The 22,795-nt window shown below is 49.9% G+C and overlaps 7 protein-coding genes across 7 annotated transcripts; 3 read left to right on the top strand and 4 right to left on the bottom strand.

Moving 5' to 3' along the window:
- Nucleotides 1–28: 28 nt before the first annotated feature.
- On the bottom strand, nt 29–1,731 carry K444DRAFT_620856 (P34-Arc-domain-containing protein). Its single transcript, XM_024881791.1, has 6 exons — nt 1,615–1,731; nt 1,319–1,560; nt 835–1,257; nt 686–786; nt 589–637; nt 29–535 (listed from the first exon to the last, which is right to left on the bottom strand). Exons 1-6 carry the CDS (start codon nt 1,674–1,676, stop codon nt 453–455), a joined length of 960 nt encoding a protein of 319 aa, XP_024728665.1. The 5' UTR covers nt 1,677–1,731; the 3' UTR covers nt 29–452.
- A 143-nt stretch (nt 1,732–1,874) lies between these two features.
- K444DRAFT_669479 (WD40 repeat-like protein) lies at nt 1,875–5,003 on the top strand. Its single transcript, XM_024887532.1, has 2 exons — nt 1,875–1,915; nt 1,970–5,003. Exons 1-2 carry the CDS (start codon nt 1,899–1,901, stop codon nt 4,842–4,844), a joined length of 2,892 nt encoding a protein of 963 aa, XP_024728664.1. The 5' UTR covers nt 1,875–1,898; the 3' UTR covers nt 4,845–5,003.
- Nucleotides 5,004–5,206: 203 nt separating this feature from the next.
- On the top strand, nt 5,207–6,465 carry K444DRAFT_545365 (putative acyl-CoA dehydrogenase family member 10; the record flags this gene model as incomplete). Its single annotated transcript, XM_024876131.1, has 4 exons — nt 5,207–5,305; nt 5,362–5,657; nt 5,710–6,030; nt 6,081–6,465. The coding sequence occupies 4 exons, from the start codon at nt 5,207–5,209 to the stop codon at nt 6,463–6,465; spliced, it is 1,101 nt and encodes a 366-aa protein (XP_024728663.1).
- Nucleotides 6,466–7,194: 729 nt separating this feature from the next.
- K444DRAFT_620852 (uncharacterized protein) lies at nt 7,195–7,944 on the top strand (the record flags this gene model as incomplete). The annotated part of the gene is made up of 1 exon (XM_024881790.1): nt 7,195–7,944. A coding segment is annotated over exon 1 (247 nt), but the record flags the coding sequence as incomplete, so codon positions are not given.
- A 1,422-nt stretch (nt 7,945–9,366) lies between these two features.
- Nucleotides 9,367–11,693, bottom strand: K444DRAFT_239773 (uncharacterized protein). The gene is made up of 5 exons (XM_024871292.1): nt 11,319–11,693; nt 11,191–11,272; nt 10,793–11,019; nt 10,444–10,741; nt 9,367–10,247 (listed from the first exon to the last, which is right to left on the bottom strand). Exons 1-5 carry the CDS (start codon nt 11,560–11,562, stop codon nt 9,467–9,469), a joined length of 1,632 nt encoding a protein of 543 aa, XP_024728661.1. The 5' UTR covers nt 11,563–11,693; the 3' UTR covers nt 9,367–9,466.
- A 3,137-nt stretch (nt 11,694–14,830) lies between these two features.
- K444DRAFT_574510 (uncharacterized protein) lies at nt 14,831–18,303 on the bottom strand. The gene is made up of 3 exons (XM_024877439.1): nt 17,099–18,303; nt 16,193–16,984; nt 14,831–16,141 (listed from the first exon to the last, which is right to left on the bottom strand). Exons 1-3 carry the CDS (start codon nt 18,191–18,193, stop codon nt 15,197–15,199), a joined length of 2,832 nt encoding a protein of 943 aa, XP_024728660.1. The 5' UTR covers nt 18,194–18,303; the 3' UTR covers nt 14,831–15,196.
- Nucleotides 18,304–18,548: 245 nt separating this feature from the next.
- K444DRAFT_620845 (uncharacterized protein) lies at nt 18,549–21,059 on the bottom strand. The gene is made up of 5 exons (XM_024881789.1): nt 20,745–21,059; nt 20,494–20,684; nt 19,961–20,442; nt 19,460–19,911; nt 18,549–19,410 (listed from the first exon to the last, which is right to left on the bottom strand). Exons 1-5 carry the CDS (start codon nt 20,791–20,793, stop codon nt 18,755–18,757), a joined length of 1,830 nt encoding a protein of 609 aa, XP_024728659.1. The 5' UTR covers nt 20,794–21,059; the 3' UTR covers nt 18,549–18,754.
- Nucleotides 21,060–22,795: the final 1,736 nt, after the last annotated feature.

Genomic DNA, 22,795 nt, shown 5'->3' with positions numbered 1-22,795 from the left:
ACCCTGAGTGCGCAACAATCGTGTTCATCTCCACTTTTTTGATTTGATAATGCCTTGCAATAAGTTACAGTTGGGTGGAAGATTTATGCCTCTTAGCTGCAAGAAAAGCAATTTGGGTCTAGTCGACTGGCAGGCAGATTAGTTCCTGGTCTTGATATCTCCAGTTCATTTTAGACCTCATTATTTTGGCAAGCTTCAAGGTCAACTTCGCACTACAGACAGCAAGACTCGGCTTCATGTTACACAAGCAATCATCACATCAACTAGGAAGAGAAAGTGCTATCGGGTAGAAAAATGGAAATGAAGTAGGGAAGAGAAGAAGCAGAATGGAATTGAAGAGCTCGAAAGGGGGTAGATCATGCTTAGGTCAAGTTTTGTGCACTTAGTGCAGCAGGTGCTCATGATCATGACAATTTTGAATTTTTGGGCCACAATTGTCATTGACAATTCCTTCAGCTCCCCTGCACCTTGAACGTACGTCCGCTGGCTGTCTTTCTTTCCTTTTCTTCGTTTTCCGGGCGGGCTCTCCGTAACACTTTTTTGTGTCAGCAGAAGCGTTCAACATCTTGTTCGGAGGATCAAACCTGCCTTGTAGGAAATCCGCGGTGCGTCTGCGCATTCTTGAATGGATGTACGCCTAGTATTCGTCAGAATCAAACATGCAAAGTTCGGGCGTGTTTCCCACCTTAGAGGCTTTAATGTGGTAGTGAAAGTAGTCGCGGAATGTCTGGATGTGGGAGATAACCTCATCTCGTCGCTGTCGAGTCAGATGCCTTGGGAAGAGGACTGCAAGCAATTTAGCATGGGTCCACAACGAAAGTAATCTCCACGCACCAAAGGTTACATAGCCAATCTCGCCATTTCCAGAGTCCTTAACGCCAGGGACCCCTTGTAGCTCCAAAGGAGGGTCTGTTCTGAACAAGACTTGCGGGGCATTTTGGATGGCTCTCCGCCTTGCGTCAACGAATTCTTGAATAAAGACCTTGCCAAACACTCGATCTGTTTCTTCCCGAAAAATTGTACTGAAAATCACAGTGACTCTGTCGTGGCTTGCCTTGATGTAGATTGCCTCTTCATCACGATAATGAATAGCCATTACTTGGCCCCCTTCTCGAACACCTTGTGGTGCTTCTTCTGAAGTAAATTTAGAAGCTTCCTCCTGCAGTTTGTGATGTTCGTCGAATGCGTGCTCGAAGGGCGCAGCCATTGCATTTCGCTTCAATAGGGAAACCCTCCGGATCAGGTCGTCTCGTGCTTCTTGGCGGTGGACTCATATCAGCACTCAAATGAGAGCCGGCACAAAGGAGAAGAACCTTACCTCTGTCATCAGGGAGACTGTCCAAGTCCACCTGCACCGAGAAATTGTAGCCATTTTCCGGGGCAACGACATATGGGCCGTATTCTCGTTCCAGTACCTCCTGCGCACCATATTTCACCAACTCATTGAAGCATTTGACTTGGATCGAAACGAGGATCTTGGTTTTGGATTCTGGAGTCGAGATATGGAAGGTTACCCCATCGAAATCCGACACAGTCTGGTCGATATTGACGGGAGAGGCACTGGACGAGGCACCGTTAGAGGGGTCAGATGCGGAAACAAGTCTGGAGGCTCACCCCGAAAATCGCTCAGTCAGAACAGATTGAATCAGGACGTTCTGGTAGTCTAGAAGAAGCATTGTGGGTGCTTTCCAATGTAGCGTTGTTTTTTCTCGAGTTTAAAAGGCTATTATTGCTGGCTGAAGGCTGACGTCCCAGGGCTTCGTGGGGTTGTTCATCAAACTAACCCTCTTTTGGCCGTTCTGCGATATGCGCTCCACCCTTATCGCCAGCACTAGTAACATTTGGTATCGCTTCAAAAAAAAAAAGTTCGAGGGCTCATTTTGCGACAAGGCGTAAAGATGGTCAAATCATACCTGTGAGTCTTTTCATATTGGCAAAGCAGACCCGATACTAATGCACACTGTCTCAGGAAGTACGAACAGTCGAAAATCTTCGGTCTCGTCAATTCAAGCACATCAAATGCTATTTGGTCTGCAGATACAGATACCTCCCGAAATACAGGTGCGGGCAGGGCCATAGTCCCTGCAAATGAAGAAGTCCTGTGTTGGGATATCAAGAAGGGGGAGCTGTTGAGTCGGTGGAAAGACAATAATTGCAGATCACAGGTCACCGCTATCGTCCAGAGCACAACCGACAACGATATCTTCGCCGTCGGGTATGAAGACGGGAGCATACGGCTTTGGGATTCAAAAATCGCAACGATCATTGTCAGCTTTAATGGTCATCGATCAGCTATTACAGTGCTGGCTTTTGATCCATCCGGAGTTCAACTTGCAAGTGGTTCGAAAGATACGGATATCATATTATGGGATTTAATCGCTGAGGTGGGCTTGTTTAAGTTGAGGGGCCACAAGGATCAGGTTACGGGCCTCGAATTTCTTCGGGCGGAAGCTCCTAGACCAAAAGAGGAAAATGGAGAAAGCATCGTTGGAGAGTACGACAACTCGAGTGTTCAAGGAGGCTATCTTCTCACTACTGGCAAAGATGCCCTCATCAAACTCTGGGAACTCACCTCGCGGCATTGCATAGAGACTCATGTTGCACAGACGAACGGGGAATGCTGGTCACTTGGTGTCTCACCGGATGGTAGTGGTTGCATTACTGCAGGAAACGATGGAGAGTTGATAGTTTGGTCGATCGACATCGCAGGTCTTGGCCAACTTTCCAGCCGGATGGATGATAATGGAAGTCGCTTCTTGCACAACAGGGGTGTCCTTCATCGCACAGGTAGGGACCGAACTCTAGAGATCAAATTCCACCCGCGACAAGATTATATTGCTGTGCATGGATCTGAAAAAAACGTGGAACTATGGAGGATCCGGTCCGAAGAGGAGGTGAAGAGGAGTTTGGCGCGGAAGCGTAAGAGAAGACGAGAAAAACAAGCTACGGATGGAATGAAAATGGATTTGGACGCAGAAAAGACGGATCCAGTGGAGACGAATGATGATATATCAAGTGTTGAAATCGGAGACTTCTTCGTCCCTTATCTGATCGTTAGGACTGGTGGGAAAGTCCGCTCGGCGGACTGGGTCAAACAGAAAGCTTCAAATGTCGTGCAACTACTGATATCTACGACCAACAACCAATTGGAGGTTTATGCTGTCGATACAATTGATAAAACACGGAAATCGAAAAGGGATGAAGCGTCATACTCCCGAGCCCTAGCGGTTGAGTTACCAGGCCACAGGGCTGATATTCGAGCTTTGGCACTTAGCTCGGACGACAGAATGCTTGCAACGGCATCTAATGGTGGCCTGAAGATCTGGAATGTACGTACAAGAGGCTGCATTCGCACTTTTGAATGTGGCTACGCCTTGTGCTGTGCCTTCTTGCCTGGAGACAAGATAGTGGTTGTTGGCAATAAATCTGGGGAATTGCAACTCTTCGATGTTGCCTCGGCTGCGCTTCTCGGAACCGTGACGGCGCACGAGGGTGCAGTATGGGCTCTGCAGATCCACCCAGACGGAAGGTCACTTGTTTCGGGAAGTGCTGACAAGTCGGCCAAATTCTGGGACTTCGAAGTCATTCAGGAAGAGATTCCCGGTACGAAACGGACCACGCCTAGACTGGGACTTGCTCACACGAGAACTCTAAAAGTCTCGGATGACATACTCAGTCTTCGATTTTCACCGGATTCTCGAGTGCTTGCAGTAGCACTTTTAGACAACACCGTCAAGGTATTCTTCCTCGACTCGCTAAAACTTTTCCTGAATTTGTACGGCCACAAGTTGCCGGTTTTAAGCATGGATATCTCCTTCGACAGCAAGCTGATAGTTACTTGCTCTGCCGATAAGAACATTCGGCTCTGGGGCCTCGACTTTGGTGATTGCCACAAGGCATTCTTTGCTCATCAGGATAGTATTCTCCAAGTTGCCTTCGTGCCTCACAATCAGGATGGCAACGGGCACTACTTTTTCAGCAGTAGTAAAGACAAGACAATCAAGTACTGGGATGGCGACAAATTCGAGCAGATTCAAAGGCTGGATGGCCATCATGGGGAAATATGGGCCCTAGCTGTGAGTCGTACTGGCAACTTTCTTGTGAGTGCTAGCCATGACAAGAGCATCCGAATCTGGGATCAGACAGACGAGCAAATCTTTTTGGAGGAAGAGAAAGAAAAGGAATTGGAAGAATTGTACGAAAATACCCTGGCAACATCACTGGAGCAGGGTGAAGATAAGGACAATGAGGTAGAGGTTGGTACTGTCTCAAAACAGACAATCGAAACTCTTACTGCCGGGGAAAGAATTGCAGAGGCCCTGGAGATCGGGATGGTAGACCTAGGCAACATGAAGGATTGGGAGGTGGCAAGGTCGACGCAGCCCAACATTGCACCACCATCTCGAAATCCTCTGTTTATCGCTCTGGGGGGGGTCAGCGCCGAGACACACGTCCTAACAGTCCTTCAAGGCATCAAGGCCGCGGCCCTGCAAGACGCTCTCCTGGTTCTGCCTTTTGCCACAGTCCCACCTCTCTTTACATTCCTCAACATCTTCGCCACAAAGTCAATGAATATCCAGTTGACCTGCCGGATCCTTTTTTTCATGCTCAAAACTCACCATAGCCAAATTGTTGCGAGCAAAACCATGAAGCCGATGCTAGAGGGAATTAGGGGAAACTTACGGATGGCCTTGAAAAGACAGAAGAACGAGATGGGATACAACCTTGCCGCGTTGAATGTTATCGGTGCCCAGATGAACGAGAATACTGTGGACTATGTTGATGATAGAGAGGGCGATGAGAGCAGGAGTACACGGAAGCGGGGCTTTGTGCAAGTAGCATAGCATAATTTACAATCCCTAGTGACCGCTGCTTGCATGATGCCAAATTCTCAGATGTGACTTAGAAGCTTAGAACTGTATCCCCACGATCCTCGGAAGGAAGAGACATCTCAATCAAATGCACACTTCTCGCGAGTGTTGGCAGAGACGCCTTGCTTGTTCCAGGTCTTCGGCTTGAATTCCTGTTTCCGTGTGTAGGGGTCTCCACAAGCTCCTTACCGGGCTTCTCACTCGAGCTTGCTAGATTGGGTTGGTGCCCGAGCCGAGCCGAGGCTGTTCTGTCAACGACATACAACAACGGCCCTCCGCTCCCTCTTCTAAGATGGCGACAATTTTGCTATTCGATTTCCGCTTCAGTCTTCACAATGGCAGGCGCCGTGAGGCAGCCCATCGATGTGCAGTCGCTTGAGCGGTTTATATCCCAAAATGTTCCGGAAATCAAGACTCCAATTGACATCAAGCAGGTAACCTTTCATACCCGCCAAGCAATCCCCACCCCAACCTCTCTAATCTCTTACAGTTTGGATTTGGACAATCAAATCCCACATACCAGCTTACAGGGAACGATGGAGCCAGATTCGTGATGCGGAAGAAACCTCCCGGAAAGTTGGTTTCGAAAACTGCACACCAAGTCGAGCGGGAATACAAAATCATTCACGCCTTAGAGAATACCGACGTTCCCGTGCCAAAGGCGTATTGTCTCTGTGAGAATGACAAGGTCATTGGAACCCCATTCTACATTATGGAGTTTCTAGATGGGAGGATCATCGAGGATCCTACCATGCCTGATGTAACACCTGCCGAAAGGACAGAAATGTCGGTACAGGATATCTGCTGTGATACGACTGATCGTTAATCTTCGCTGCAGGTGGCACGATGCCGTCCGAACATTGGCCAAGCTCCACCGGATCAATCCCAGAGATGTAGGACTGGAGGACTATGGCAAGCCTTCTGGTTTCTACGATCGTCAGATCAGAACCTTCTCTGCGATCTCTAAAGCACAAGCCGCGACAGTTGATGTTGATACTAAAGTTCCCGTCGGACAAATACCTCATGTTGAGGAGATGTTGACATTTTTTCGGGACAAGAAATTTCAACCGAAGGACCGGGGAAACCCCATTCACGGAGACTACAAGATTGACAACCTGGTCTTTCATAAGACGGAACCCAGGGTCATTGGTATACTAGAGTGAGTAGCTTTAAAACTGTGGAATATAGGCTCTGCTGACCTTAACATAGCTGGGAAATGTCTACTATCGGCCACCCATTATCAGACCTTATCAACCTGACTACCCCTTATTATATGATCAATCAAACGCGAATCAGAAACCTACCTGCTTTTACAGAAGGGGCAACTCCGGGTCTACCGACACAAAACGACCTCATGAAATGGTACGCTGAGGTAGCAGGCTGGGACCCATCCCCTGACTTGACTTGGGGAATCGCATTCGGATTTTTCAGAGCGACATGCATTTACCAGGGAATCGCGGCCAGGTGGGCAGTAAGACAAGCAAGCAGTGCAAAGGCGAAGGACCATGCCCAAGCTCGGCATCCAATGGGACAACTAGCATGGGATCATGTCCAGAGTGCTCTGCAACAAACAAAAGAGAGGCCAAAACTATAGATCGTTTGACGATGAAAATACATCATGATTTTTTCAAACGGCACGGTTGCCACCACTTCTCTGTAGACATTGGCTAATGTTGCTTCTTGGGCCTGGCAAACTCAGGATTTTCTTCACTCTCCCTGCTGTACAGTACTTCATGCATTGTGCTCGTTTTTGGCATTTGGTTTTGTGCTTACTGCAAGAAATGTCGAATCGTAGTCTCAGACTAATCGTCTCGAGGGGCAATGGGAAGGAGATAAGTGAGAATCGGTTCCATAATCTTGCCTGTTGCCCCCATGTTCCTTGCTACCCTGGAAATCATCTTGATTTGCAAAGCCTTGATAAGAGGATAAGCACCTTGAAGAACACCACCGTTTAGACCAACTTCGGTGGGCAAATCCCTTGGCGTTTGCCAAGAAAAGGGCACTCTCTGTTACTGTGGCAGGCCTCCAGAAGAGCTTCTTCCCCCCTGTCCACAATAGACCCATTGTTTGCATGGATGTATAATCACAATTGATAAGATAGATCTATTTGATCAAGCTGGTTTTTTCTTCCAGCGATATCCTGACAACCCTGAGCAAACAATTTGAAGCAGAGGCTCTCTTTATTCGTTCTAGCTTTCTGGGGGCTTAGCTTGACAGTGCCCGGGTCTATTATATTCACTCCCACAATTTCTGCTTCAGAATCACAGATTGAGGAAGTAGATTTGGGTCGAACTAAGAATGTCGGGCGGTGAAGGGTCTGAACTTTGTTGAAGTGATATTCCGCTTGGCAGAACCCCCTTTCACTTAACTTACCCAATCGCGTTAGATCCAAACACACACTTTCTTCAACCCATAACGTGGGCTTCGCTTTAAAATTTCTTCCGACTCATGGATCAACAGCAATATCTTCCAGACGTCCCTCCACAAATACTTCACAACAACACGCTCGCTGTGCATGGCCTTTGCTCTCCATTCTCTGCCTGACTCTTCCTCTTGAATGCTGTGTTCCAACTATGTTCAAGTCATTTTGGAACTGATTGTCACGGAACGAGGGCCCCGTTTGTCTACTCACGTTCTCTCCTCGACTCCGCAACGAAAGCGATGACTGTATTCTCTTTTCGGTGTCCCACAAAATCGGCCCCCGCAGTTTCTTCTCGGACTACCGACGGGACAGACCACTATTTCTTTGGTAGTGCGAAAGCGATCCAGCTAAGGCCAAATGTCGAGTCAATCTCAATCTGGCATCCCCATCCCAGCTTCCGTTCTCATCACGTTCTTTGGTATGGGTGCTGGAACTGGCTGGTTTGCCCACTACATCACCCTGAGCATCTTCGACCGCCTTATTCGACCTCGATTCTTCCCAAATCTCCCAGCGCACTACCGCAATCGACCTGAGCCAGAGAACGACGAGTTCGAGGCCGGAGACGAAGATCCTGTGGACGCTGGGCCCCGACGCTGGGAATTAATCTGACCTCGATCTCTACAACCAAGGCGCTGTAAGTTCGAAGACTATTCCCTCCACCATCAGATCATCCAGTATGCTCAAGCACTGACCTTGAATAGATCGGCACTCACGACGGGCTGAAATGGCGCCTGTTTGCATCTTCGTCCTCCTTGGCTTCGCTTTCATCCTCTCGACTTTCATGTCCCCCTTTATTTCTTCTGTGGTCTTAATTCTTCTGTCCCACATCGAAGTCGCTGCTATCACCCTTCCTACAATCCTCCTTGCGTTGGCCATGGCGGACACTGCAAGCGCTGCTCCAACTTCGCTTTCAGCAGCTCCTGGTTCTATTCACCCCACCCCCGGCGAGATAGTTGGCATCGTCGTTGGTGCATTGCTTGGTACCTTGTAAGCATTGACAGTGAAGTTTCCTCCCATCTTTAACTTTCTCATGGTTTGTATCCAAAGGGTGACACAGCTATTGTGAACAATCTTCATGGAGCAATTGCTAATTTGTTCGTAACCTAGCGTCCTTCTAGTGGTCCTTCTGGAGATGGGCTTGTGTGACTTCCGCATCTACGAAAAGATCAAGCAATGCGTATCTCCGCGCAGATGGCCAATCCCCGCAGCAACTACCGAAGAAGGAGAAGAGAGCGGAATTCAGGGCCATGATTATCGGCAAAGCACTTATGGAATCGCCGAAAAGACCGATGTTGAGCAGCCCCATGGAGTTACTGTCACCCCTAACGCCGCCGAGGATTCTATCGCCACAACTCAGGCAGCGGATGATAATCAGCAAATCCAAGTGCACGACGAGGTGAACGTCGGGGATGACGAACAACCTATCAGTGATGCCCAACGTGCACTAAACCGCGCGGAAGCACTCGCGGCGCTCACTTTCGTCGAACGAGAGAAGGAGACGGCGCGTCCGAGTTCTCCTTGATATTTAGGTCATGGTATCCGAGGACAATTGCCATGAGATTCGTATTTCGTTTCTTGTATCGTGGAGTTCTCTTTCATATCGTGGAGTCAACTGCTCTTGGCTTTTCTTTCTTTTCACATCATGGAGTCAACTGCTTTCGTTTTCTCTCCTATCAGGACTATGGCCCATGTCATTCTGCTACGTTCTGCTACGTTCTGCTGTTTTCTCCTTCATAGCATGGAGTCTGGGTAATCCAAGTGCTCTGTGTGCAGGGGAAATAGGGAGTTTGGCGGTCTCTGATGTTCTTCGTATGTGAGATGCATGGGGATGATAAGTAAATCAAAATCAAAAGTGACACTCAAAATAGACCTCATCGCATATATTGGAGTGAACAATTCAGCAATATATGTGTCATTTCGATTACCACTGCGAGGTAATTCATTAGGCGGGTCTGTCATACCCCAAAGGCACATGCAATGTGTAGTAATTTGCACGTAATTCAATTCTCGATCCTGTCCGTCAACCCGAATAACGAGGGTGAAAATCAAGACCAGCGCCTTCCCATGCAAATCCCTTGCACCTTTTACTCCACCCGCGCCATGGATAATCACCGAATTGAGAGAGAGATGTAGAAGTCCACTTCGACTCTAGGGGTTGAGGGGTGGGACGAAGCTATCTTGACCATCTTGGCTGAGGATTTCCCAGCAATTGACCGTCCATGTCGCTATTTCGATTCGGTTCCCCTTGCTGGAGCCTGTTTGCGTCCGAACCCGTGCCGGACGGGGGGTTTTGGCTGAGAGGATGAGTGGCATCGAGCAGTGTTTGGAAAGTTGAATTTCCCAGATCATTTGAATGTGGCCGGGGCCTGCTCGATTGGCCTAGATTGAACTGATCAGGATACATGAAATTCAAGGGGTCAGAATTCCAACCCGTGCTCGAGGGGCCTGCGGAGAAGTCAAGACTACGGCGCAAGGTAGGCTCACCTTGACGTTCTACCTGACGATCTCTTGATAACCCCGATCCAACAGCAACTGGAGGTGATGCTTCTTCTGCTGGTGGAGACGACGAAAAGCCAGAAAGACCTCGATTACGTGGAGGAGTCTGTGAACTCGAACTTGAAGAGCCGCCACTATTCTGCCTAGGCAGACCAGGAGTAACAGATCTCCTAGGTGCATTGTTGACAGGAGGGACATTAGTGCCACGCTGGGGAAGGTTTCCATGGGCTGAGGCCGGGTTGATCCATCGAGCAGAAGCGGAACCGACAGACGTAGGGCGACCTAGCAAATGAGCTGCTCTGCTGTTCCCAATTCTCCCCCGAGCCTGACGTCTTCTGCTTTCTGGAGAATCCCCTGTCGATCGACTAGGAGGGGAGTAGCCCCACGAGTCGACATTTCTGGTCATGGCTAGTTCATACTCGTCCTGTGCTCGCTGCATGGAGATGGAGGCAGAAGTCCTGTAATGGGTCAGTATCCACAACTTAAAGTATTGTTCTGAACGATAGAAGACAGTATTGTTTCCAATACTCCACAACCAAAACGCCGCCCTGTCCCGCGATTGAATGCATTGAATAAAATGTCGAGCTCGGATAGCTTCAAGCTTCCAATATAAGGTACGTGGACATGAATAGGAAAATACGAAAAAAGACATACCTTGAGGCCCCAGACTCCTCCGAGAAAGGATACCGAAGTGCAAAGCCTTGTCGTGCTCTCTGGTGAGCTAGCATATGCTCCCGTCGTGCAGCCCTGTATGATTCGTAGGCCAGCGTTTTTCTCACGGACAGCTCAGATGGAAGTTTATCGCGGCAGTACGGGCAGCTGTCTGAATCCTCGAACCACTTCTTGATGCATTTGTCGCCAAAAACATGCTTACATCTCGGAAGACGAATGGGATTTTCGGTGATGCCTTCTGGATTACTGACGCCGAATTCATTGTAGCAGATGATGCATGCTAGTAAATGTTAGAATAAGCTGTTCAAGATGCTAACGACACTGAACTCACTTCGGCCGTTATCTTCTAGATCCTCAAGCTTCACAATCTCCAGGGACGCAAGAGCTTCTTTGGAAGGCACCCTTTTGCCTGCAGCTAATGCTCCTCGCATGGCAGCCATCGACCGCTCCTCGTCTAAGTCCGCACCAAATAACAACTCCGCACTTCGACGATAACTCTCAGCATCCATTTCTGGCACGGGATCGTCATCGTCATCGGAATCCCATGTGTGAGTGGCACTGAAGTATTAGTCAGTATTGTCCCATAATCTAAGCCGTGCATGAATCAGGCCGCTCTGCTCGATACGAAACAAGGGGGCCAGTCATGTCCTTCCGCCAGAAGGTCTTTGATAGACACAAACGAATCGTTCTATGCAAGAACAGTCTAAAGGGTTTTGGGAGTACACTTACGCTCTTCTTCGTGAATGCGGAGGATCGAGAGTATTGTTTCGAGGTACATGGTTGTGGCTTTGTCGTGATGTTCGAGGGTAACCTGGAAATTGTTAGCATCTCCCCTCAACACTGGAGGGTATTCTGACTAGTTCTCTGCTCCATGAAGGACATTGGTTGATTAGGGCGAAGAGAACGATCGGTTACATCGTCTGGTCTTCTCTGCGTGGAGTCAGGATTGACGAATCGATTTGACCTGCCTTGGCCATAGATTTGGAAAGCATGGTGTACCTGGACGTCGGTTAGCGCTGCATCTGGAAATCCAAATGTACGAAATCTCGCGGGACATTTAGAGGAGACGAGACTAGGATGTCTCAAGAACTCGTGGTACATTTGGACTTGAAAGTTCCGAGGAAGTCAAGGCACTTTTGGATTTTTAATGTCCAAGAGCTCGAAGCACATTTGGACTTAGATGTTCTGAAACCGGTGGGAAATTCAGCAAAGGTAGAAAGAAAACTCATCCATACCGATCTGGCGTGCGGTTCCTGGCCATAAGTAGAAGGCGCGTGAGGAGTGCCAGCTGCAGCTGATGATGCTTGAGCGGACCCACCAGACGTAGATTCTGAAGGGTTATTGCCGCTGTTTAATGGGCCACCATAAGAGTTGAAACCGAAGGGCGAAGGGTCGAAGGCTCGCATTTCATTCCAGGGCACCCCGCCCATATATCTTGACTGTCTGAATGTTCCAGTAGGATCCTGACTTCCAGAATGTTGCCCATCTGCTAGACCCTGCCCCTGCCCCGGCCCTGACCAGTTCGGGGCAGGTAAATATGGACTGACTCCCCAGTGTACATCTGGTGCTGTGTACCCAGCTCGGCTTGGGACATTGTTGGTTTGGTACCACGAACTGGAATCGTAAACTGGATCATAGGGGTGGCCGTCACGAGTATGGGGGGCGAAAGGGTTCGCATTTGAGGGTTGGGATGGTTGGCACTGATGTCGATGAGCACTTGGGGAGTGATGAGCCTGAGCCTCGTCCATGGTGAAGTCCATCGGGTCCATGGCGATTGCACCTCGATCTCGAGGAACAAGGGTCTGGAGAGACGTTTGCCCCAACGCTTCGTGCAGAAGACGTCGGGCTCACCTCACGAGGTGCTTCGCCTCGAGCTACTTGGTACAATGCTGTTCCTCCTTCAGCGGCGTGGCGAGGCGTGGTGTGGGTGGAGGAAGCAGGTAGCGTTTCGGTCGTCAGCCAACTCGAGAGCCTGGGCACGCAACGACGATGACGAAGAGCCTGATGGAGGTCATGGACTGGGAGGTCCGGGGGTCGCGGATCCGGCAGAGGATGGAGGGTGGAGGATAATAGTCGTGAGAGTAGGAGTGGGAGCTGGAGTTGTCGTGGGAGATGGCGGCCGGAGTGGGAAACGAGGCGGGAGGGAGGGGCAGTGAGATGAGGGGAGGGGATTATATGGCGACGGGCACGGGCACGGCTGGCTGGCGGCTCTCGGTCATACGTGTGGGCAGGCGGCGGATCAGTGACCTCGTCAACTCAACTCACTGCTGTCCTGATCAATTCTGGCTAGCCCAATAATGGCCGGCAGCCTGGCAGCCTGGCAGCCTGGTCTTGCTGAGGTCCAGGTCCAGCTTCCGGTTAGCCTTTTCAAGTCAAATCTTCTTTCACACTTCACTTCACTTCACTGCGCACTTCACCTTCATAACTCACCTCACACTTTACCTCCACACTTCACTTTCACACTTCACTTCACACTTCACTTCACACTTTACCTGCACACTTCGTCTTCACACTTCGCACTTCACACGTACTTCAACACAACACAGGTTCACAGCTGAAACGCCTTTGCCGTGCCGTGCGGCGTCCAAATGTGCGCTCCCTTCATCGCACAGTACATTCAAAGCCTACGACTCCCCCGAATGCGCGCGGCTCGATCTGGATCATCCAAAATTCCCTCCTTATGACATTCGAATTTACTGAGGACATTATTGAATACGTGCCGCTCTTGTTATGCAGCGAGTGTTCCTTTCTCGCTGCCCCTCCTTCTCCCTTCTTCTGCTCTCATCTCCTCCCCTCCTCCCCTCCCTCCACTTCGGCGATCAGGCACTCAGCTCGGTCTTGACTTATCGATTGCTGTGCCGGAACATTTGGGCTGCATCAGAGGGGCCAATCTGTTAGTCTATCTCACTTCCTGCGGCCAGCCTGCCGCGCCTGTTATTTTTAGGGGTTACATACTGTAGGTCCCAGCATTCTCCACCACAACCAAAGCAAAGAAGGGGTGGTGTGCGGCGCAGAGGGAACAACCCTGATCAAAACTCCAGAACCTCTCCCATGTCGACCTTCGCAACTAAGTGGTCTAGTGCGTCCAGCACAGCACAAGCAGGCTCACACTGACTCGGTCGCAAGAGCCGCACTCTCCGCAGACTCCGCCAGTCTGCCTCCTGCTTGCTCAGACGCACGCTCTTACAGTATTGAATCGTGCTGCAATAGAAGGATTTGTTCCTCCGTGCCGTACAGTGCTACAACCGCAGATCCCTACAGCACTTCCAAGGCCTGGCTGGCCACCCCACGGGCCCATCTGTCCCAACCCTGGGTTGTAACCAACCTTCTCCCAACCTGACGACGTGAATCTCCGACCTAAAGGCCCGAGACCAGAGCGCACAGCGGTGAAGCTTGAAAGCGTCCTTGCTTGCTTCACATCTTCCCCACCCTCACACATACATGCACACCATTCTGGCCGTCGTGTTCTTCGCAACAATTGCGGTATCTGGAGCGCGTCCACCAACAGTACCGCAGTTCATCCAAGTCTCCGCCTGCACCCGCTCATATTGCCACGGGACCATACCTCTCTATGGCTGTAATCGACCTTCCAGGGAGTGTCATACTCAATTGGTATTTCTCACTTCTCCACCGAGCATCCCGTAAAGAATACGGAATCATGCTTCGCCCCCCAGTCAACCACCCCATTAAGCCCAATACAAATGCCTTCTCATCCCATCGAGACATTGGGCCTGAGAACCAAGGGTTTCGCCAAAACCCCTCCCCTCCCGCCTTCCTAAATGTGAGAAATCACGAGATGTACTACGAACGCCCTGTGGAAAAGTCCGTCCCGCCTGCAGCAATTCCTGGCCTCTCACGGGTGACGGACTTCTCACCTGTGTCTGCTTCCGCATCCGCCATAATATAATAATAATGATGCAATCGTACTCGCCCGTGTACATTTCTTCCTTGCATTATTTCTTTTCGCTCCGCTTCCACCTCAGGCCGCTGAACGTCTCCCAGCCAGCTCATCCTCCAATTTCTACGTCCTTCCATTCAACTGAAAGATGAGAGGTACCGACCGGCTTACTCCATTTCCACATGATCTGTGGCTCCGCAAGGAAAAGGTTCACTGCATCGGTCCTCGACCCTCGCACGAATAGTCGGGAGCTTCTCCTGTCTTCCTGTTGTGGCTGATCGAAAATGTACATAAGTAGTGTCACTCACGGCAATGTCCCATCCTCTTCTTACACGTATCAGCTTTCCATTACTCTCGTATCCTTATTTATTTCTGCACTTCAATAAGTGATATCGTGTGCCGTGATTGTGACGATTTAGGATCCAAAGTGGATCCCGCTGTTGGTTTATTTAAGACGAATCCCAATGTCATGCGGTTGCAACAGTCGCTTTAACATGCTCGTCGCGAGAAGAAAAAGCGGAATTCATTTTCAGTCTTCTCAGTCAGAGTCGGGTATCGACGGATAGGGTTTAAAAGTTTCAAAACTTCGGGGACATTCGAAGGGAGTAGTTGACTTTGAATAACCGGCAAGACAAATAAGGGAACATCGAAAGCATTTGAAATGTTCAGCATCACTTGGGACATTGGAATTGAGTGCCGCCTTTTCTGTCCACCATGAGACACGAGGTTTTTTAGGCTTACCCGTGGGCCGACTGCTAATTAAATGGGCTCCAGACTTAGTCATTTCTAGATCATATTGTATCATAACTTTGGAGACTGCCATGCCAAACCATGCCATCATCGTTTAAGCCGGTATCTCCCTCCCACCAGCTCTAACGACCCTCCCGCAACCTTGCGGCCCAAAAATTCTTGCAACTCCTCGTTGCTGTGCGGGAATCCTTCCGAGATCAGCATCTTAAGCATCATGGCGATCTGCTGCAATGCCATTGTGGGCGAGCTGTTGGTTAACATGCCCTGAATGAAATTCCAATATATCCCCAACTTCTCCTCCCCGATTCCATCGTTTGCTCCCATTCCTGTATCATCAACACTTTCGTCGTTTGCTCCTGGAACCGAAGAAGCGGTCGATTGTGCTTTAGATCGTGCTCGATCTTCTTGATTTAGCGTCTCCATGACGGCGAACCTATTGGGTGCGACCTCGTGGAGAACGAGCTTCTTGACCCAAAACCTGAGTGCACTGCGAACGAGCACCTCGTCCATTTCTAGGTTTTGCACCAGGTCCTGCACTGTTCTTTCCGCGATCTTGCTTCCCGGCCCATCATTACGAAAAGCCCAGATAACTGTGGCCTGCCAAGTATGAACCTCTTCGGTTACATTGCGGTCGTCCAGTTCCAGTTCGACGGTAGCTTGACCCAAGGTGTGGAGCCAGGTAAGTTTTCGAGAGGCTTTGAGCGACTCAAAACCCTCTTCATATCTCCTCTGGAGTTCGGTAATGGTATCTGGAACTCGATAGTTCTCATCTTGCAGTTGAGGCCAATACAGTCTCGAGAGAATCTTTGCATGCAGAGATGGCTTGAGAAGGCCCTCAGGGCTCATGTTCTCGTCCAACATGTCTGGGTTCGTTCGAGCTGCATTTAACTCTTCTTCACTTGGGTCCAGGTTTTGGTTCCTTCTTACAACACCATTGACTCTGCCTGAATCTTGAATGTCCTTGAGCATTACCTCGCAAGCTTGGAGAGGTGCTTCGCCAAACCTGGTTTTCAATAGCTCAAGAACTTTGATCTGTCGACCGTCAGCGGGTTCTAGTATGTGCGCGACAGCCTATCTACTTACTTCCTTCTCGAAAGTCCCATCGTGTTTCAAGAAGTTCTCTCCAATGATGTTCTGAAATTCTTTGATGAACACCTCTGGAGATCCAAGGACCCCAATCAAAGTGCCTATAACGTCTGCAGTCTTCGACCGTTTATATCCCGGTCCAGCATCGACAGGATCAGGTATCCAGTCCGGATCATGCCAGTCCAGTTCTTCGTCATTTGCTCTGTGTCCAAAATTTTCGGAGCTATCATTTAGTAGGTGTGCCAGCTCTACCAGCTTGTCTCCAGTGGGCTCGATCGGGTTGCCTTTGCTGTCTTCCGTATTTGAAAGAAGTCCAGTAATGATGATGCGCACCGTGTCCTCCCTTGAACACAGGTATAGCTGGAGGGCGTATGCAACTCGATCTAGCAGTACTTTCGAGTGATCCAAGGCATGGAATGACCGGATCATGGAAATGTACGTCTGCAAGATCAAAATCGTCGAGGCCCCTGGATGTAGAAGATTGTTATTTAAGGTATGTGCAAACACATCAGTCAAACGGAGGCGTTTCTCAGCTGTTGTAATTGCAGTTCGAAGATCGTCCAGAGCCCCGCTGCTACGCGGCCAATTGACAACAATATCGAAAAGCTCGTTGATTCGAAGGTTCGCGAGTCGATCAATACTAATCACCTTGAATTTTTCCATGTCAATCCAAGACACCTTAATCTTGGTGTCGAGCATGCTGAGAACTTGCACTGCAAGCTTAGCGTATCTGTTCTCAATCCATTCACAGAGATCAGTAACGCATCTAGAGGGGGATGAGTGATGCGCCTAGTTCACGAGGGTGTCAGCAATTGCTCGATATAGAATGTACTAGGAACCCTAGGGGCATTGTCCCTTGAGAGACAGTCAGGAATGGGAAGGGATTTATCTTCAAACACATACAGTCCTTGGTAGCAATAAGCTGGGGTTGGCCTTCTTGGATGAATGTTCGACATGACCTGGTACATCGAATTCGGAGCGCAGGCCATCCTTGACTGGTGACCAAATTCCTTTGCAGCCGTGATATACGTACTCCGTCATTGCATCGTTCATAATCTCAGCGAAGGCGACGTGGAACTTCTCCCCAGTCAACCCGACATTGTTCAGAGATTCTACAAGCCCTAAGAGCTCACGGCGAGATTTTTCGGTTTCCTGGTTTTCAGCTGCTATGTGGTGACTCTTTGATTCAGTCACCCTGTAAGGTCCGTACAATGAAGTCGTCTTGGGTAAGCCGAGAATTGCGAAGACATGCCAGCCCAAAACCTTCTTGAGAGCATCTTGAAGTGGCTCAATGGAGGAGTTGCTGATTATAGCATGGAGATCCCGTGCGAATCTTGTAATGACCAGTTGTGAGGTTTCCGGTGCTGAGGTGTCGATTTGCTCCTTGATGAAGGAAAGTCCGTGGAGATACTGGCGGTGGGCTGTTTCAAGGATTTTGACGCCTCGAAGGAGTAGCGCCCTAGGATCGGTCTGACTCTTTAAACATGATAAAATTGGGAAAACCTGCTGTAGAAAATGTTGCCGGACTTGGGAGGTGTGCCAAGCGACGATGTCTTCTGTCTGGCGAGCAAGAGGAACGTATTGTTGAGGGTAGAGAACGACCTCCAGCGCATTGTAGAAGTCGGCACCAATGGAATCTCTCTCAGGTCTCAAAGGCTCCAGAACGCCCCGGTTCTCTGGAAAGTCTGGAAGGTGGAGCTGGTGAGTGACCATGTGCCACGAACGGTCCCATCGAACCTGGTCATTGACGTGACTCGCTACGAAAGAGGGAACCTCTCTTGATTGACTTCGATGTCCCGCATCATCCCGAACATTAGCCAGAGATTGTCCCAGGCCATCTGGGACATTCGGCCTAGCCGGCGGTACTCCAAAAATCTGACCCGATGGTGTGAAGCCCGTGGCAGGTGTGGCAACAGGCGTGGGCAGTGAGATGCTGGCTTTGCCAAAGACGGAGTCGAAGACGCGTTGCCGTCGTGCGCTGGCGGTTCTTCCCGGCATTTTCACAGTCCAGAAGAGAATACTTCCATGGGTATGGTTACTGCGTCCTGGCCTTGGCTTTCACAGCAACGAATGTACCTTGTTGTTGCTGAAGAACTGTAGCTCGCGGCTTCCAACTTCCACTTCCACCTCGTTTCGCGTAATCACGTGGGGAGCAACCCTATCAGCTCAATAGGACAAACCGCATCGGTTACAGCGGTACCATACCTAGCCTTGTCCTTAAGCAAGCACTTCTGAACCTGACGGGGTATCAGATCAGATCACACATCATTGTTACAATCAGGGTTGACCCTAGAATAGCGCAAATGCCCCTGCAGGAGTTCCTCAACAAGTGGGTAAATCGAAGTGGGAAATACTTTCCTTCACATAACATTGGGGACATTGCAAACTAAGTCTACCATTATAGCGAAACCTGCCATCATTATAGCCCGGATATCTTATGCTAAGCCACGACACATGGAAAGAGGCAGGATCCGGTAAACATGAGCATCTCTGTATGCTTTACGACGACGCTTTGGCTAAATGCAGATCCATCCATATCATTGAAATCATTAAACGTAATCATATCGACGTTATCCGCCCTGCCGGTGTTGTCCTTCCCCGAGGCCTCATATTTATTACCGACTCCAACTCCCTCAGCATGTGAGTATTGGCTTCCGCTCTAGATTTCATCGAATCTTTTTTCACCCTTTCCTCCTTCATTTTGGAAATACGCTCTTGCCGGGTCAGCGTGCTCCGTTGCCTCGGGATAGCCACTGCCTCGAAAACCTCTTCGGCATCAGATGAGCTAAAATCCATACTTGAACGAGATCGTGGCTCGCCATTGAGTAACTTGAGTGCTTCTGCGGCACCACCCTCCTCGACAGCCGTAAGGCCGCCCAACGACGTTGTCGGCGATAGTATTCCGCTCATGGAAGAAAGACGTCGTCCATTTCGATCTATATTAGATGTCAAGGCGGCCTTTCCGTCCTCCCATTCCTGCATGAGCGCTTTCAAGTCGACTCCGATCGAATCGTATTGGATCATCAAATTCGTCCCGAGTTCAGATATGTCCTCTGTTTCATTGAGATTCTTGTCGGACTCTTCACGGAGTACATGCAATTTTGCTTGGAGTCCTCGGATTCCAGAGGACAAGGAGTTTAGTTTCCGCAGCTGGGCTCGCCATCGCTCGCGCCCTGGAGTCAGTGGAAGCTTTGGTGTTGGTGGGACTGGGAAGCCTATCAAATGTTAGAGAATAGCCCGTAAAACTCCAGATAAACTGCTTACTCTCTTCTTCAGTAAGAATTTCACGGAGTCGGAGTTCAGCCTCATTCGTAACGGTACTGACTATACGGATCTCATCAACTGCGTTACTCCATCGCAGAAAATCCGGCTTTCCTCCGTGTGCATCTAAGGCCATAAGACAACACAAAAATATCTTCCTGGCCGTGTGAAACCTGGCTGCCAATATCTTCAGCACCCGGACGGACTCGATGTCATCAAATTCGGTCTCAGAGTATCCTAACATAGCCTCCGAGAAATCCGTGTCGCTGACATCGTAGATATCAAAGTATTTTTCAAGATCCATTTCTTCGGAAAATGGCTTCAGGACGATACAAGCTTGATTGTATCTTGGGATTACATCAGCCAAGCAGAGGCGCAATGCCTTTCTCAGTCGTGCACATCTTCTCGTCTGACTCCTATCCTCTAGTCTACTGATCGGGGGTAAAGGAGTGCTTCTAAATAATTATTAAACAAGTTCATGGATAATAAACCAGGGATACTCACATTCTATACCCCCGAGAGACTAGCTCAACCTCTTGAACAAGTGTCAATGCCGCTGCTGCAGCCGTGTCAAAGTCGTGCGCAGTCCCAACGAATTCGGAAATCTCCACAAGTGTCTGTTGTCGAAGATACTGAAGCCATTGCCTGCGTATATAAGCATATCCCACGACAATGAATACACCCATCACTGCGAGAAAGACAGCTCTACGTCCTCTCCCAGCTACGAAGTCGCCATCGCCTCTCGTCCAGTGGATCAGCCACGCCAACGCAAATGCGAGTACTGCCGTGACACCAGCTCCTGCCAATGTGAATGAACCAGGAAGCGGGGCATTGAGCGTTCGTAGCGATGAATCTCGAGACTGACCATGAACGGCCTGGCCTAGATATGAGTGTGCACTGAGAAGTTGGGAGGCAACTATGGTGTATCGAAAGTGCTCCAAAAACCTGACATTGTCCGCACGCCCAAGTCTTGAGTTTACTGCCTCCTAAGGAAGTTTCAGTCAATAAAGTTACCTGGTACATGCTTTTAGGCTTACGGAACACGTATTGTGCAGAGCAGCGACAGTGTTGTTTCTTGGTATTGCTAGGCGCAATGGCGGGGGAAGTTTGTTTCGAAATCTAGCACGAACGGTTGGTCTGCCTCGGGGAGCGAAAGTCGGACTGGACGAGCTTGAAGATGCATCTTGCTCACGACCTGGAATGCCTTGTGCTTCCTCGCCGCCCTCACCTAGAAACGGATATTAGCGGCCTGGTCTCCCAGCGCAGTCTGGTGGAAGTGGTGACAAACCTTCTAGATAGCCGGCGAGTGGTGAGTCCTCGAAAACGACAGCCTCCATGGAATGCTGGGCGTTATCGATCGAAGACAAAGTGGCCACCGTCCATTCCGGGTCAAATAGTCGCCGACTCAGCGCCCAAGGTCTCGGTAGTGGTAGTGGTAGTGGTAGTGGTAGTGGTAGTGGCCAAGGAGTTGTTGGAAGAGAAATGACTGCCCTCGTGTCGTCTCGTGTGCTCGCTCTGGTTGTGTCTGTCGTCGACAGCAGAGGTATCAACAATTTGGCGCGAAGAGCTAGCGCGACTTCGGACCAGAATTAGAATTAGAATTACTTTACCTGACTACTCCGGGACAATAGCCTTCGGGGAAGAGATGCCGATCGCCGATCGGGGAAGTTCTGGAAGGCGGAGCGAACAGCAGGGGTCAGCGTGGATTTTGAGATTGCCATCATCTCGTTCCCGACACCCTTCACTCCCTTCACTTCCCTTTGCTTCACTTCACTTCGTCCGCTCGCCAGAACTGCGATTGCAATACTTGATCTTCGACATCCTACGAAAGACCTTGTTCTCCTTCAACTTGTACTCATCAGGGGTGCCAACTTTGAACATTCCCCAGGTCTGTTGTTCCTCTCCTCAGCCAAGGCTGGGGCAGTGGCACCTGTCACCTGTGGTGGCTGCATGGGCATACGGGGCAACGTCTGTGCTTTCAGCCTTGTCACAAGATTCCGCGCGTCAAATGTTAAATCTGGGAGCGCAGCAGACTGGGCAGATCAAGAACGACGGTCCGAACAGTTTTGGATGTTCAGAATGCAGAATGTCCACGTCCATACCAAACGGCTACAGAATCTTGGTAGGGCCCTGCCCTCGCTCCATCCACGCATTGGTAGATTTGCAAAGCCCTAACTCGCAAGGTACCAGCCCATTACCCACCTCATTTAATGCACGTTTTGCGTCATCGATTGTCACGTCTATTTCTTTGGTGTTCTCAGCAGTCTTGCTCGACCTTGGGGAATATTGGTTCTTGCACTTCGCTTGCATGTCCAATTGCAAAATCAGTCGATGTCTACTGTACCAGATTTGTCGTTATTTGACATTGTGCTGCGTGGAAGACGCCAAGCCCGAAGTTCATCAAGAGGGCCTCTTCTTCTTTGGGAAAATGTACGCACGTATCATTGCACAAAACCGATTGTCACTGGTACTCATGGGGATTACTTGCCAATGTCCTGATTTATGGCACAGCATTAGCTTGGACCAACCACCAGAACCTGGCCCCGAGAGATGATTCAGCCTCTTTCCCTTTTCATGAAGATGCAGAGTTCCCAATGTTGCAACGATCTTCGGCATCGCAGCCGAGATGTGGAGAAGTCTTGCAGCAGCCTTCGCCGCATGCCGTCGATACCTGCACTGCATGCCCTGGCTGCTCAATTCTCCACGGCGGTCGCTCGGTGGAATGGAACGAACCCATCTGCTCCCCCCACACATCATTATTACTCCGTACAGTAGCAGGCTTTCAGACAGGCGACGAAGATCATTGGCGCTTCTACCATCGCCCGCTTTCAGCAATCGAACCGTCCACCAGGGGTCGTCTTATTCAGCAGCCATTTCGGAAAAGGGTAAGCCGGCCCCCAAATCATCGTCATCTCGAGGCTGAGGGACACGAGCACCTGTTCAATTGAGTGCGTAACCACCACCGATCGAACTATTCCTTGAATGAGATGCAGACGATACGCTTGCTGCATGAGAACACAGCCAGCTTTGTTTCGTGATGGCAGTGGGGTCGCCGGTCCGCCGACTCGAGAGGGAAGGTGACGGCCTCAATCATCAAATATCACGGCAGCCCAGCCTCGGCCAGTCTCGCATCCAGCGAGGGCGTGCAATGCGCTGCCACGCACTATACCAGTCACTCACCGCGGACTTTTACGAGGCTGAACGCTGAAGCTGAAGGCTGAGGGACGCCTTGGAAGTGTGATTATGTGCATTTTGGCCTAGCCTCGATTTGTCAGCCACTGTGGGTTGAAGCTCGAAGGGTGCTCGCAATCATGACAAACATCCGACTGATTATTATTT

The sequence above is a fragment of the Hyaloscypha bicolor genome (assembly GCF_002865645.1).
Source record: "Hyaloscypha bicolor E unplaced genomic scaffold K444scaffold_182, whole genome shotgun sequence".
NCBI classification, from domain to species: domain Eukaryota; kingdom Fungi; phylum Ascomycota; class Leotiomycetes; order Helotiales; family Hyaloscyphaceae; genus Hyaloscypha; species Hyaloscypha bicolor.
Note: the sequence above shows the minus strand (reverse complement) of the source record. Positions and strands in the feature narration are given on the sequence as shown.

Bases quoted from the DNA above. Each gene is read 5' to 3' on its own strand.
- K444DRAFT_620856 (XM_024881791.1), bottom strand. From the start codon at position 1,676: ATGCTTCTTCTAGACTACCAGAACGTCCTGATTCAATCTGTTCTGACT. The intron at 1,258-1,318 runs GTAAGGTTCTTC...TCCACCGCCAAG, and splicing joins CAGTCTCCCTGATGACAGAG to AAGCACGAGACGACCTGATC. The intron at 536-588 runs GCAGGTTTGATC...GACACAAAAAAG, and splicing joins CACCGCGGATTTCCTACAAG to TGTTACGGAGAGCCCGCCCG.
- K444DRAFT_239773 (XM_024871292.1), bottom strand. From the start codon at position 11,562: ATGTACCACGAGTTCTTGAGACATCCTAGTCTCGTCTCCTCTAAATGT. The intron at 10,742-10,792 runs GTGAGTTCAGTG...AACATTTACTAG, and splicing joins TCTAGAAGATAACGGCCGAA to CATGCATCATCTGCTACAAT. The intron at 10,248-10,443 runs GTATGTCTTTTT...GACCCATTACAG, and splicing joins GAGGAGTCTGGGGCCTCAAG to GACTTCTGCCTCCATCTCCA.
- K444DRAFT_574510 (XM_024877439.1), bottom strand. From the start codon at position 18,193: ATGCCGGGAAGAACCGCCAGCGCACGACGGCAACGCGTCTTCGACTCC. The intron at 16,985-17,098 runs GTATGTGTTTGA...CTCGTGAACTAG, and splicing joins GCTTATTGCTACCAAGGACT to GCGCATCACTCATCCCCCTC. The intron at 16,142-16,192 runs GTAAGTAGATAG...GACGGTCGACAG, and splicing joins ATGGGACTTTCGAGAAGGAA to ATCAAAGTTCTTGAGCTATT.
- K444DRAFT_620845 (XM_024881789.1), bottom strand. From the start codon at position 20,793: ATGGAGGCTGTCGTTTTCGAGGACTCACCACTCGCCGGCTATCTAGAA. The intron at 20,685-20,744 runs GTTTGTCACCAC...ATCCGTTTCTAG, and splicing joins ACTCGCCGGCTATCTAGAAG to GTGAGGGCGGCGAGGAAGCA. The intron at 19,411-19,459 runs GTAAGCAGTTTA...AACATTTGATAG, and splicing joins AATTCTTACTGAAGAAGAGA to GCTTCCCAGTCCCACCAACA.